This window comes from Nannospalax galili, unplaced genomic scaffold (assembly GCF_000622305.1).
Source record: "Nannospalax galili isolate Female #2095 unplaced genomic scaffold, S.galili_v1.0 scaffold886, whole genome shotgun sequence".
NCBI lineage: Eukaryota > Metazoa > Chordata > Mammalia > Rodentia > Spalacidae > Nannospalax > Nannospalax galili.
The window spans coordinates 2310802-2322921 of record NW_008355971.1 but is presented as its reverse complement, the minus strand read 5'-3'; the positions used below and the strand labels follow the sequence as shown (position 1 = coordinate 2322921).

The following is a 12120-nucleotide window of genomic DNA, read 5'->3' as shown; positions in this document are numbered from 1 at the left end:
GGGCTGGGCTTCCAGGTCTCCTAAGACGCGGTGCAGTCACTCCGGACACCCGGGTCGGACACTCTGTACCCCTAGGGCTCCGGGATGGGTGACACGGGGCTCTGGAGGCGGTGGCGGCGCTACATCTGGGGCGGGGACAGTCCCAGCTGTGGGACGGGGGGCGGTCGCCCGAAGCTTCCCCTCCCCCTTGCGGCCTCCTCGGCTCATATCCTGTTCCCGCCCGCGGGGGGGAGGGGCCGCCTTCCGGCCGGCCGGCCAAACAAGGGTTAAGTCCCGCCCCCTTTTAAGAAATATTCATGAGTAGGTGGGCCCTCCGGCGGGACACCGCCCACATTCCAAGTGCCTCTCGTACTTTTCCCTTTTACAGCAAGGGCGCGCGAGGCGTGAGAATCCGGACCGGGTCACACTCTTTTTCTTATTGGTTACCTAGAGGATTTTTATTTGCATATGTAACATGGGGAAAGGTTGTCCAGCGAGGTCACGCGGGTAGGAATAACTGAAGGACGCTGCGGCAGAGGGGTGCGGCCGGGGCTCCAGTGGCGCAATCGGTTAGCGCGCGGTACTTATATGTCAGTGCAGGCGGAGCAATGCCGAGGTTGTGAGTTCGATCCTCACCTGGAGCACTCTTTTCTTCCTCCTTAACCAAGGGCCGCTTGACCGTCATCACTTTTGAATTAGGTTTTATATTTGACATTTCCATCAAAGAACCGACAACACCGATTTGAAGAATGAACATTTTATTTTCCATCTGAATTTTCACACTTGAAAAATTTGGGCATTGATATTTTGGAACAGTCTGGAAAGTGAAGTTTTCTGTTGTGGTCGCCAGGGGGCAATATCGCCCCTCAGTAGATGACCTGGGCATCGAATCTAGTCTGTAAATCTCAGTTTAAGATTTCCTAGGTAGACTTGGCCTTCAGCAAACAGGCTCTGCCTCTTTTTTTCTTCTTTTTGTTCCTTCGATTTTCCTTCCCCTCCATCCCTCCATCCTCCCCCCCCCCCCCGTAGCCCCAGCTGGCCTAGAACTCTCTATGTAGACCAGACAGGTCTTCATCTCATGGAAATTCACCTGCCTCTGCCTCCTGAGTGCTAGAATTAAAGGCCTGTGCCATGAGGCCTGGCATCTTTTGGTTTCTAAATCAATTTGTTTTCACAGTACAGACTGACCTCCCAAGGCAGATTGCTAGAAATGTAACAATTAGGTACATTTTATTTTGGCTTTCATTATGTAGTCCCAGCTAGCTTCAAATTTGCCATCCTGCCTCCAGGTTTCCAGTACTAGGAGTGTTCGTTGTACACCTGACTTTTAAGTACTTCTTACATGCTATGTAGTGATACCTCTCATGGAGACTGTAGAGGGACATGGGATAGGGAATTGAAGTGGGTGTGGGTTGCAGTAGTCAGATATGGTCTTATTTAGGCAGAGATGGGGAGGAGGGTGACTGGGCAAGGTGTTCCCAGCAGAGGGGACAACCAGTGCAAAGACCCTGTGGCGGAAGCCAGCTTTTCTGTGTAGGAACAGCTAGGAGGCCAGCATCAGAACCAGTGAGCCAGGGGAGGAGGGGAGCTGGACTTTGACTTTCTGTGATCTAACTCTGGTAGTTCCAACTAGCTTCCCTTGGTCTCCTAGGAGGGAAGCTACTGAGGACGGGTGGAGCAGAGATCTGGGAGGGCTAGAGTGGGAGTGGCTGGGCAGGAACGAGGTGATGGAGCAGGATGGGCAGCTGGGGCTGGAAGATGGTTACGATTTACTTTTGTCCCCAGGGTGAGTCTGACCTGACTACCCATGACCTGCGCTGTGGACTTAAGACACAAACACAATGGAGTCATGCCCAGGGCCTGGGTGTCCAGCCTGAACCTGCTGGTGTCATTATGAGGGTGCTGCCTCTTAGTGACACCCTAGGCCCAGGGTCTTTGTATTTGGAAGGGACAAGGGCCAGGGCCAGGGGTGGTAGCAGATAGCATATCTGAACAGGAAGGCCTAGAGCTGTATGGCTCTTCCAGTGTTCAGACTCTCTCTCCAGTGTCTGCACTGCTGGCTCCCTCTGCCTTCCCAATGTCCCCAGTGTCCCCTCTCCCAACCCTGTTCTCCATACCAGGGCCTGAGCTGTTTCCCACAAGGAAAGTGATTTCCTGGAAGAGGAGACCAAATGTCAGAGTGGGCCAGTGGAAAGCAGTGAAAGACAGACAGGGTTGGGGAGAGAACAGAAAGGTTAATGGAAGTTAAGGAAGGAAGGATAGAGGCGAAAAGAGGACTCAGAAGCAGAGGGGCCAGCTGGAAGGGCTGTTTCCAGTTCAAGGCCAGACTGGGTTATATAATGAGTTTCAGGCCAGCCTGGGCTACAGAGACACTGTCTCCAAAAAACAACTACCCCCCCCCCCCAAAAAAAAAAAAAGCAGAGGACTAAGAGATTGGAGGGGAAAATGGGGAGGATAAAGGGAGAGGGGAGGAGTTGAGAGAAGAGCGAACAGAGACGGAGGGGGAGGGGCGGAGAGGGGCGGGGCGCGGGCCTTGACGCGGGTGGCTTCCGGGTGCGGCCCGCCTGGCCCCAAGTTGCCCGCCGCCGCCTCTTGCCTTGTATGGTCGGAGGACCCGGCAGCACGCGCCCCGCCCCGCCAGCCGAACCCGACCGAAGTCCGGAAATGCCCGATCCCGGTGGACGAAAGGTTCTGGGATCTCGGTGCCAGAAGGCTATTGACTATGGCTCTAGGATTCCAAGTCGCCAGGGGCCCGGGCCGGTGATTCCTCAGACTTACTTAAAGCTCCTTCTCTAATCAGGAGGCTGAGGCAGGAGGATGCCAAGAGTTTCAGGCGGGCTCAGGCTAGAGTTGAGACCTAGTCTCTAAAAAAGCAAAGCAAAAGCCCATAAAGGGCCCGCCGAGATAGCCGCGGGGGTGAAGGCGCTTGCCACCAAGCCTGACGACCTCAGTTCTAGCCCCAGGTACCCACATGGAGAGCCTGATTCCTGCAAGTTGTACACACACACACACACACACACACACACCACACAAATCCCAGCACTCTGGAGGTAGAGACAGGTGGATTTCTGTGAGGGCAAGGCTAGCTTCGTCTACATAGAGAGTTGCAGGTCAGCTGTGGATCTCCAAAAACAAAACAAAACACCAAATAAAGTGCAAAAAAATAAAACCGGGCGTGGTAGCCTAGTACTAGAATGGATGACAGGATTACCGAGTTTGAGGCCAGCCTAGGCTACAACAGTTTAGGCCAGCTTGAACTAGACAGTACTAGACTCTAGTCCTGAACCCCGGCTAGAGGGTGAACCCCTGCCGGGCCGCTGTAGCGCCGCCCACGCCCGCCAGGTCTTGTGTTCCGGCACATTACGTCCTCTTCGCCCGGCCAGCCTCCCTTGGACTCCTGGGGACGGAAACAACCCGTCCCCGCCCCAGCTGGGTCAAGAGTCCGAGGGACCTCAGAGGAACGGCTCCCCACGCCAGAACTGGCTCTCCCGGTTCTTACTGGGTGACCTCACCTGGCTCCACCCCCTCAGGTGAGCAACCGGCCGGTGACGTCACTTCCTGCCAGGTAAGTGCTGCCAGGCAGCTCAGGTCTTGGGAAGATCTGACCTGAAGAATCTGGTTAGTTTTCCCACAGTTCCACAGCCTGAGGACCGCGAAAAAGACAGCATTTCGGTTCACTCAAAATTTCTTTTATTTAAAAATTCCAAAAACCACAAAAATAGGCCTTTCAGGTAACAATATATTAATATATTATAGTATACTTAATAATTATAGCATTGTTTTCAATATTACAAAAAGAAAAATACAAGGCAGACGACCCAATATATAAATACTATAAAATCTTATTACAATAAATAAAGTCGTCATAAATAAGGGCCCTGGTCTACGAGGAGAGATTTGGCAATGGCTTTGGCTACTTGCTTGGGGAGGGAAGTTTGAGCACCAGGATTCTCCCTTGGGGAGGGTTCCAATCACCAGACACTGAACCTTGGGGTCTAGTAAAACTTGAGAGGGGGTCATGGGAGCCAGTTCATCACAGCACGAAGATTCCACGAGACCAGAGTTGAGCAGGGGCTAGCACACACCAGTAACCCCAGCACTTGGGAGGCTGAGGCTAGAGGATTTCATGAATCAAAGGCCAGCCTGGGCTACATATGAAGACCCCTGTCTCAAAAACCAAAGAGCCACTGACCCTTCAATGACGCTACATCTTATGGATCCCAGGAAACATTTCACCCCAACACTGAACTTGCAAACTAGGGACCTGCCCCAGCCTAGCATTAGGGGAGTGGATTAATGCATTTTGGAATGTTTTGGGGGAGGAGACAGAATACCCCCCCTGGTCCCCAATAGCACAAGTGCCCCCCCATCTAGCTGATCAGGAATGGGTAGGCACTTGTCACTCAGAAACCGAGATGCGATTGAAGATGGGGAGTCGACGTTGGCTTACAGGGGGCTGGGGAGGCCCAAACACCCCGGCTTCAAAGACAGGTGAGTCTGAGCCCCCCAGGCTGCTCCCACTGCTGGCGTATTCATCAGGGTCGGATCCCAGCGAGTGTGCGGATGGGCTGCGCGCCAGGCCACCCAAGGGACCCCAGATGCTGGCAGTAGACCTTCGGCAGGAGGGGCAACAGACTGGAGTGGGGTCCCTTCGAGCCACAGGGGTTCCAGGGGCAGCAGAGAAGGCAGAGGGAGAAAGGGGAAGGTCCCCGGCTGGAGGCGGGGAGCTGGAGGGCGAGAAGGAACAGGAGGACAAGGATAGAGCGGACAGGCCTGGCGGAGGCGGTGAGGTTCTGCGGCCGGAGGGCAAGCCAGAGAAGCTGATGCTCTGACGCAGCACATGGGGGTGTCCGGGGGAGGAGGCCTGGTCCTCGTTGGGGTTGTGGATGAAGTGGCATCTCGAACCGTAGGGACAGCGGCCCTGGAGGTAGAACTTGCGGCAAAGTTCAGTCTTATACTTGGGGTGGCGATTGGCCTGGCGCAGCTCCCCGAGGCCGTGCGCAAACTGGCACTTGGCCCCGTAGCGACAGCGGCCGCTCTCTGAGAAGGTCCGGCAGAGTTCGGTCTTGTAGCGGGACGAGGTGGTGGGAGTCGCAGGAGGTGAAGTGGGTGAGGGCGACAGTTCAGGGCCCGGGCGGGGAGCCAAGGGTGCGAAGCCGGGAGGCGGGGGGACCCAGCCACAGCTTCGGCTCTCCACCAGGCTGGTGGAGCGGCCGGGTAGGCGGGAGGGAACCTCAGGCGCAGGCGAGTCACAAGAGTTGATGCTCCAAAGTCCCGAGGGCTCAGTTCCTCCGAGGTCGGATGACAATTCAGGGCTCAGCGACAGGAGGCTCTGAGAGGAACAGGGTTTGGTTAGGACACCCCCAAACCAAAAGTGACGCAGGTCCCCACCCCCGTTGTAAAACGCTCTTCCAGAGCTTGCCAATCCGGTTTGTGGGGTCCCGAACTAAGCCCCACCCGGTCCCAGAAACTTCTAGGAGAACACGACCATGGAGATTCTGAGTGGATCCACATGACTGAAGCCAACCCTGAGGGATCCGGGAATCCCAATTCCCCCGATGGCTCGAGAGGGGAGCCCTCCCCAAAATCGGCGCATAACACTGCTCTCCAATGTTGCGTCTCGAGACCTCCCCGGATGTGATCTCGCACCGGGCGCTCCAGTTTCACAACGGGAGGAGCTGGGCAGAGCTGACCTGGATCTCTCTAGAACTCTGACTAAGGGGTGAGGCCGAAGCCTCCCCCACCAACCCCGCCCGGCGACCTCAACGCCAGAAACACCGGGTCCACACAGAGGACAGGCAGGTGTGGGGCCACCTGCGTCCTCAGGGAGAGTTCCGAACAGCGCCAGCTTCCCACCCGCCCCGCCCGGGTCCGGGTCTCCCAATCTTCGGGCTCCACTTTGCACCTCAGTTGGTCAGGGCCGCTCTGTCCCGGGCCCAAGTTTGGGGGGGCCCCAGAAAAAGGGTGTCGCATAAGTCGGGACTCACCTCATAGATGGCAGAGAGATCCATGGTGGCGCGAGTGGCCATGAAAAGTAGGCCAAGAGCTGGAGCGCTGAAACCAGGCTGCGGCTGCAGCGGCAAGAGCTTGGCCCTTTATAAGGCAGCCGCCGGGGGGGCGTGGTAACGAGGGAGCTTCCCGGACGCGCCCCCGCGGCGTGGCCCGGCTGGGCTGGTACTAGTTCCTTTCCGCCCCGCTGCTGGTTAGCACCCAGAATGTGCTTGAACTTGGCTGGCAGGCACCCAGGACGGTCTCGGGAGGGAGTGGGGCTGGTGGTGGTGGCAGGGGGAGGGGGACGTCTGGCTAGTTTACAAAGGTTGGAGACTGAGGAGCGAAAGGAACTGGGGCAGAGGTGCGGGCAGGGCTCCAGGGGCAAGGGACAAGGGCAGAGACGGCGACGGGGCTGGCAGACCAGCTGGGAGAGACAGATGTGGTAAGAAGCCCAGGAAAACAAAGACACCAAGTCAGATATACACTTCTTCGGGGCCTGCTGCTTCAGGACCGGAACCCCGCCTACTGGGGAGGCCGAGGCAGGGGAGTAGTAAGTTCAAGGCCTGGCTAGGCTACAGCGTGAATTCTAGGCCTGCCTGGGTGACTTAGTGACACGCCATGTCTCAAAAGTAAAAAGGCCAGGTGTGGTGGCCTTCCTGGCACTCTGGAGGGAGAGGAAAGGGGATCAGGAGTTCAAGGCCAGCCTTGGGTACATTGTGTTTGAGGCCTTGTGTCAAAAAAGAGAAAAAACATTAAGATAATTTAAAAAGCAACTCAGTGGTAGAGCAGCTTATTTGGCATGCACTCACCCCTTAGGTTTATTCCCTAGTACAGGAAGAAAAAGGCATCTACAGAGGGTTGAGACCAAATTCTGATGAGGAAGAGGGTGACACACAAAAAAAGGAAGGGTGGAAAACTCAAAACACCTGTAGAGCAGAACTGCACAGGGACCAGTGTACCCTGAAGGAGCTCCTAGAGCCCTATCACCAGGTGCAGCCTCCTTCCAGGAAAGCCCTCCCCATCCCCCAGTCATAGGCTGGAGTCTGGGAAGCCTAGCAAGGCAGGAACAGGGCCTTCTTCCCCAAGCTGGGTCTGTAATACCAGGACCTTAAAATAGGTTTCGCCCCAGAAAACTCAAGATTGTTATAGCTTTGAGTCTTTTTTTTTTTTTTTTTGGTTTTTTTGAGACAGGGTCTCCCTATAGCCCCAGCTGTCCTGGAACTCACTGTGTAGACCAAGCTGGCCTTGAACTCACAGAGATCCACCTGCCTCTGCCTCCCAAGTGCTGGGATTAAAGGCCTGCACCACCACACCTGGCATGCTTTGAGTCTCTAATAGAGGAAGTGCACCAAAATTGAAAAAAAGGGGCAATTTTCAATGTTGAATAGGCCTCTTATAATGCTAATGTACTTTAAGTCTAAAGGTTCCAGAGGATCATTCTCCCCATAAACAGTTGAAATTCGGTAAGGTTTTTGGTGTTTCTTTTTTTTTTTTGAAATTCGGTAAGGTTTTCCTTAAATTTTTTTTAAAGTTTTGTTTTTTTTTTTTTTTTTGGTCTTTTTGAGACAGGGTCTCCCTGTAGCCCAAGCTGTCCTGAAACTTGCTATGTAGACCAGGCTGGCCTCAAACTCAAAGATCTGCCTGCCTCTGCCTCCTGAGTGCTGGGATTAAAGGCATGTGCCACCATGCCCAGCAGTTTTTGGTGGGTTTTAAAAATATTATTTTGAGGCCGGGCGTGGTGGTACACGCCTTTAATCTCAGCACTTTGCTAGCGAAAATCCTGCCATTAATGTAGCACACTTCCAACACTCAAAAGTTGAAATTCTGAACTGGGGGCAGTGGCACATGCCTTTTGTCCCAGCACTTGGGAGGCAGAGGCAGGCAGATCTTTGTGAGTTTAAGGCCAGCCTGGAATACATAGCGAATTCCAGGCCAGCTGGGACTACAGGGAGACCCTGTCTCAAAAAGACAAAAAAAAAAAAATTATTTTGAGCCAGGTGTGGTGGTGCACACTTTTAATCCCAGCACTCAAGAGGCAGAAGCAGAGGCAGGCAGATCTCTGAGTTCAAGGCCAGCGTGGTCTACACAGTGAGTTCCAGGACAGCTGGGGCTACAGGGAGATCCTGTCTCAAAAAGACCAAAAAAAAAAAAAAATTATTTTGAGGGGCTGGAGAGATGGCTCAGCAGTTAAGAACACTGGCTGTTCTTGCAGAAGAAAGATGGATTCAAATCCCAGCACCCACATGGCAGCTAACAACTGTAATTCCAGTTCCAGGGAATCCGACAGCCTCTTCTGTCCTCTGAGGGCATTGCACGACAGAGGTGCACTTACCTACACACAGGCAATACACACATACACATTAAATAAAATAAAAATAATAAAAAATATTATTTCGAGACAGGGTTTCCCAGTAGCCCCTGCTGGTCTGGAACCTGCTATGTAGCCTGAGCTGGTCCGGATCTGCTGGCCTGCCTCGTGTGTGTGTGTGTGTGTGTGTGTGTGTGTGTGTCGGTGTGTGTGTGTGTCTTTTTGAGACAGGGTCTCCCTGTAGCCCCAGCTATTCTGGAACTCACTATGTAGACCAGGCTGGCCTCAAACTCACAAAGAGATTCCCCTGCCTCTGCCTCCCAAGTGCTCCGATTACAGGCATGTGCCACCATACCCGACTATATTTTTCATTTTTTAAAGACAGGGTCTCCCTGTAACTAGCCCCAACTGTCCTGGAACTCATTATTGTAGACCAGGCTGGGTTACACTTCCGCCTGCCTCTGCCTCCCAGGTGCTGGGATTGAAGGCGTGAACCACCACGCCTAGAGTGTGCTTTTTATTTTTGAAGGAAGATCTTGCTATGTAACCCAGGCTGGCTTGGAATTCACTATCCTTCTGTCTCCACCATCCAGTGCTAGGATCAGTGGGCCATGCCTTGCCATGCCCAGATAAAGTTTCTCTTCAGGATGTCTCCTGTGAAAATGTGTTATGTGGGAAGAGAGGGATAATCACTGCCAGGAGTGTAATTACAACGCTGGAAAAGTTCATTCTTGTAGGCTGCACAGCAACTTGTATTGAGGTGGGGTGATTCTGCCAGGCTCCAAGCCTGCGCAGCCCTGGGGGAATCCCTAGTGCTGCGCTTTCTGGGGCCGAGGGGCCTTCCTGGGCTGGTCCCGTGAGCTGGGCGGGTCGCGAGCTGCTCTGGCACGGTTGCGGCCTCCCGCTCGCCGGTGACTCACTCGCAAGGGCGGGGAAGAGGGGCTTCCTGGAAGCCGTGACGAGGACGCTCAGCCCGGACGCCTAGGTTCCTCTCCTGTAACCAGGGCTCCGGTCTGTTGTAAACAGAACCTCGAGGACTACGGGAAAAGGGGAAGGAGGGGCCAGGGACTCGCTTGCCCGCCCAGCCTACAAATCCCTGAGCTAGCCAATTTTAGGGCCAAACGCACAAATCTGGGGTGGGGGTGGGGCAGGGGCACGCAGGGATTCGCGGAGTCCGGCTGGGTCGCGAGCAGGAAGGAGGAATTCCAGTTTCGATTCCCAGGAGACGGGCAACATCTGCCATCCCTGACTCGGTCTGCCCATCTGCTGAGTCACTGGGACTAAAGCCTGGATGCCAGGGACCACTGTGCTCGCCTAAGGGGATAGGGAGGAGGGTGATGAGCGCGGACCGTCCCTTCTAAAAGTCAAGGCTGTGGGTCCGCAGTATCCTACAAGGGTCAGGCCCAGCCCCTTCCAGCCCAGGAGTCCAACCCTCAACCCCTGCTCCCTGACACCCTCAGACCCAGGATCCAGACCCCGGCCCTCCTCCCTCTGACCCTGGTGTCCAGCTCCAGTTCCTGTCCTCTGGATCTAGGCGTAAGGGGTCCCATCCACCCCCAACTTGGGCCTCCATCTCAGGAGGAAGTTTACGGCCGGGCTCCTCCCTGCTGCCCACGTAGCCAGCGGGAAAATCCGCGGCCCTGGCGGTGGCCGGGAATCCCCTCTGGAATGACGGTGGGGAAGGGGATGGCCAAGGGCCGGTAGGGCACACCGCCAGGTCCTGGGCGCGCTGAGTGGGGGCTGGGGAAGAGAAAGGGGCGGAAACCAGAGAAGCTAAAAATATAGCCAGTGCTTCCGGCCGGGGTGGGGAGGGGGAGGAGAGTGGAGAGCAGAGTTTCCAGAAAAACAAGCAGGGACGGGAAACGCGGGGGTGTGAGAGCCGCGGCGGGTGCACGGGCGGATTGGAGCCCGTGTACCCACGGCACGTGTGCCTGGCTGTGTGCGCTGGGCGTGACCAGGCGACGAGTGTGGACCATGGTGACACTGTGTTGGGGACACAGGGTGCCAACCATAGTGTACTGGAAGGAGGGAGGTGTCCTTCCAGTACATATGGAGGGGATGGTATGGGTGGAGCCGGGGTTCCTAAGTAAGCAGTTGGGGGAATGGATGTGGGAACAGTTTTGTGACCAGTGACCTGTGCATAGGGGCCCCATGGAACAGGAGTTTTTTTTTTTTGAAACGGTCTTCCCATAGCCCCAGCAGGCCTGGAACTATGTAGACCAGGCTGGCCTTGAACTCACGGAGATCCTCCTGCCTCTGCTTCCCAAGTGCTGGGACTACAGGCATGTGCTAGCACGCAGGGCCTGGAACAGGACTTTGTAAATGCTGGTGAAACCACCACTCTGCGTGGTGGGCCTACGCCTTTAATCCTAGCACTCTGGAGGCAGAGGCAGGAGGTCTCAGTGAGATTGAAGCCAGCCTGGTTTTTATAGTGAGTTACAGGCCAGCCAGGGAGACCCTGTCTAAAAACAAAAACAAACAAAAATGCGCAATTAACTAGATCATTTGTGCCTTGAGCTGCTCCACACTGGCAGACTAACTGTAACTTCTGCAGCTGTCTTTGAGGTGGCTTTATGGGAACTGTCATTTCTACTCTACCCCGAGCACATCTGTGTGTAACTGAGTCACCATACGATCTGAAGTGCATAGGTGACAGGATTGTGCACATGGCCACGTCAATCATGTGTGACTCTGCAGCTGTCTTAGTGCACACCATCATCTCTAGGTGTACAAAGGTTATTTGTGGGTCTGTGTCCTTGTTTGTGGCTGTCTCTAACACTCTGTGTACCTGACAGTGGTAGGCCTGGGTCTGGACACAGTTCCCCTGTGGTTCAGTCACAAGGCAGGGAAATGGGTGAACTTTGGTGCCTGACGTAGATGTCCACCTACCAGCCCACGTGATGGGGAGAGCAGCTCATGTGTCTGTGTCTGTGGGCAGAGCAGACATGCACACACCCCACACCTAGATGCTGGATGTCTGAGCAATCTTATCTGTCCCCAGCAAATGAGGCCGCTCTACCGGGGTGTTGAGGGCAGGACTGAGTCAGCCTGTGATGGGCAAAGTCTCTGATCGGGCAAGAGATAGCGGGCTAAATGGTGGTTACAGGGCTGTGTGTTCACGTGTTTGGATGTTTGCCCTAGAGTGTTTGTGGCACTTGCTCATGGGCCAGGGTCCCTGTGTGGGAGGTGAGCAGTGTCTCTGCTTGGGGTGGGGAGTTTGCCCATAGTTGGGTTTTTTTGAGACAGACTGTAGATATGTGGACCAAACTGGCCTTGAACTTGCAATCCCTCTGTCTGCCTTCCAAATGTTGAGATTACAAACCTAAGACACTGCTGGATCCATGGTCTATTCTGCCTGCAGCATTGTGGCCGTTACTCAGCGGCCTGTATACCTCCCTTTGGTCCTAGAAGTCTGTCAAAAGCCAAGTCCTCAGCAAGGCCCTCTGTGACACTCCTGGGCCTCCCTTCTCTACTCCCTGAGTACAGGCTAAGTCTTGTCACTCAACAGCACGTTCCTGCCTGAAGCTAGCCTGCACATTACCTCCACCCCCAGGGCTCTTGTTCCTGAGATAACATGACCTAGTCCCTCTCTTCAAGTCTGGCACCTGCTCAAAAAGCCTTTTTTTTTTTAAAAAAAAAAAAAAGAAAAAAGAAAAAAGAAAAAAAACAGAACCAAAAATGTCTCACTGTGTAGCTCTGGCTGGCTTGGAACTTGCTATATAGACTAGGCTGGTCTCACAGAGATCTCCCTGCCTCTGCCTCACTGGAATTAAAGGCATGCAACACACCCAGAGGAGCAGTTTTCTTTGCCCAAGCTGGTCTCCAACAATCCTGCCTCAGCC

The 12120-nt window shown here is 54.5% G+C and overlaps 1 protein-coding gene, 1 long non-coding RNA gene and 1 other non-coding gene across 3 annotated transcripts; 1 reads left to right on the top strand and 2 right to left on the bottom strand.

The window, feature by feature from the left end:
- Nucleotides 1–530: 530 nt before the first annotated feature.
- Nucleotides 531–623, top strand: Trnai-uau. Its single transcript is given in 2 exon segments — nucleotides 531–568; nucleotides 588–623. It is a non-coding gene; the product is annotated as a tRNA-Ile (tRNA).
- Nucleotides 624–3657: 3034 nt separating this feature from the next.
- Zfp36 (ZFP36 ring finger protein) lies at nucleotides 3658–6083 on the bottom strand. Its single transcript, XM_008853960.3, has 2 exons — nucleotides 5967–6083; nucleotides 3658–5311 (listed from the first exon to the last, which is right to left on the bottom strand). The coding sequence occupies exons 1-2, from the start codon at nucleotides 6006–6008 to the stop codon at nucleotides 4379–4381; spliced, it is 975 nt and encodes a 324-aa protein (XP_008852182.1). The 5' UTR covers nucleotides 6009–6083; the 3' UTR covers nucleotides 3658–4378.
- A 2923-nt stretch (nucleotides 6084–9006) lies between these two features.
- On the bottom strand, nucleotides 9007–9946 carry LOC115067784. The gene is made up of 2 exons (XR_003847153.1): nucleotides 9775–9946; nucleotides 9007–9592 (listed from the first exon to the last, which is right to left on the bottom strand). It is a non-coding gene; the product is annotated as an uncharacterized LOC115067784 (long non-coding RNA).
- Between the last annotated feature and the right edge of the window lie 2174 nt (nucleotides 9947–12120).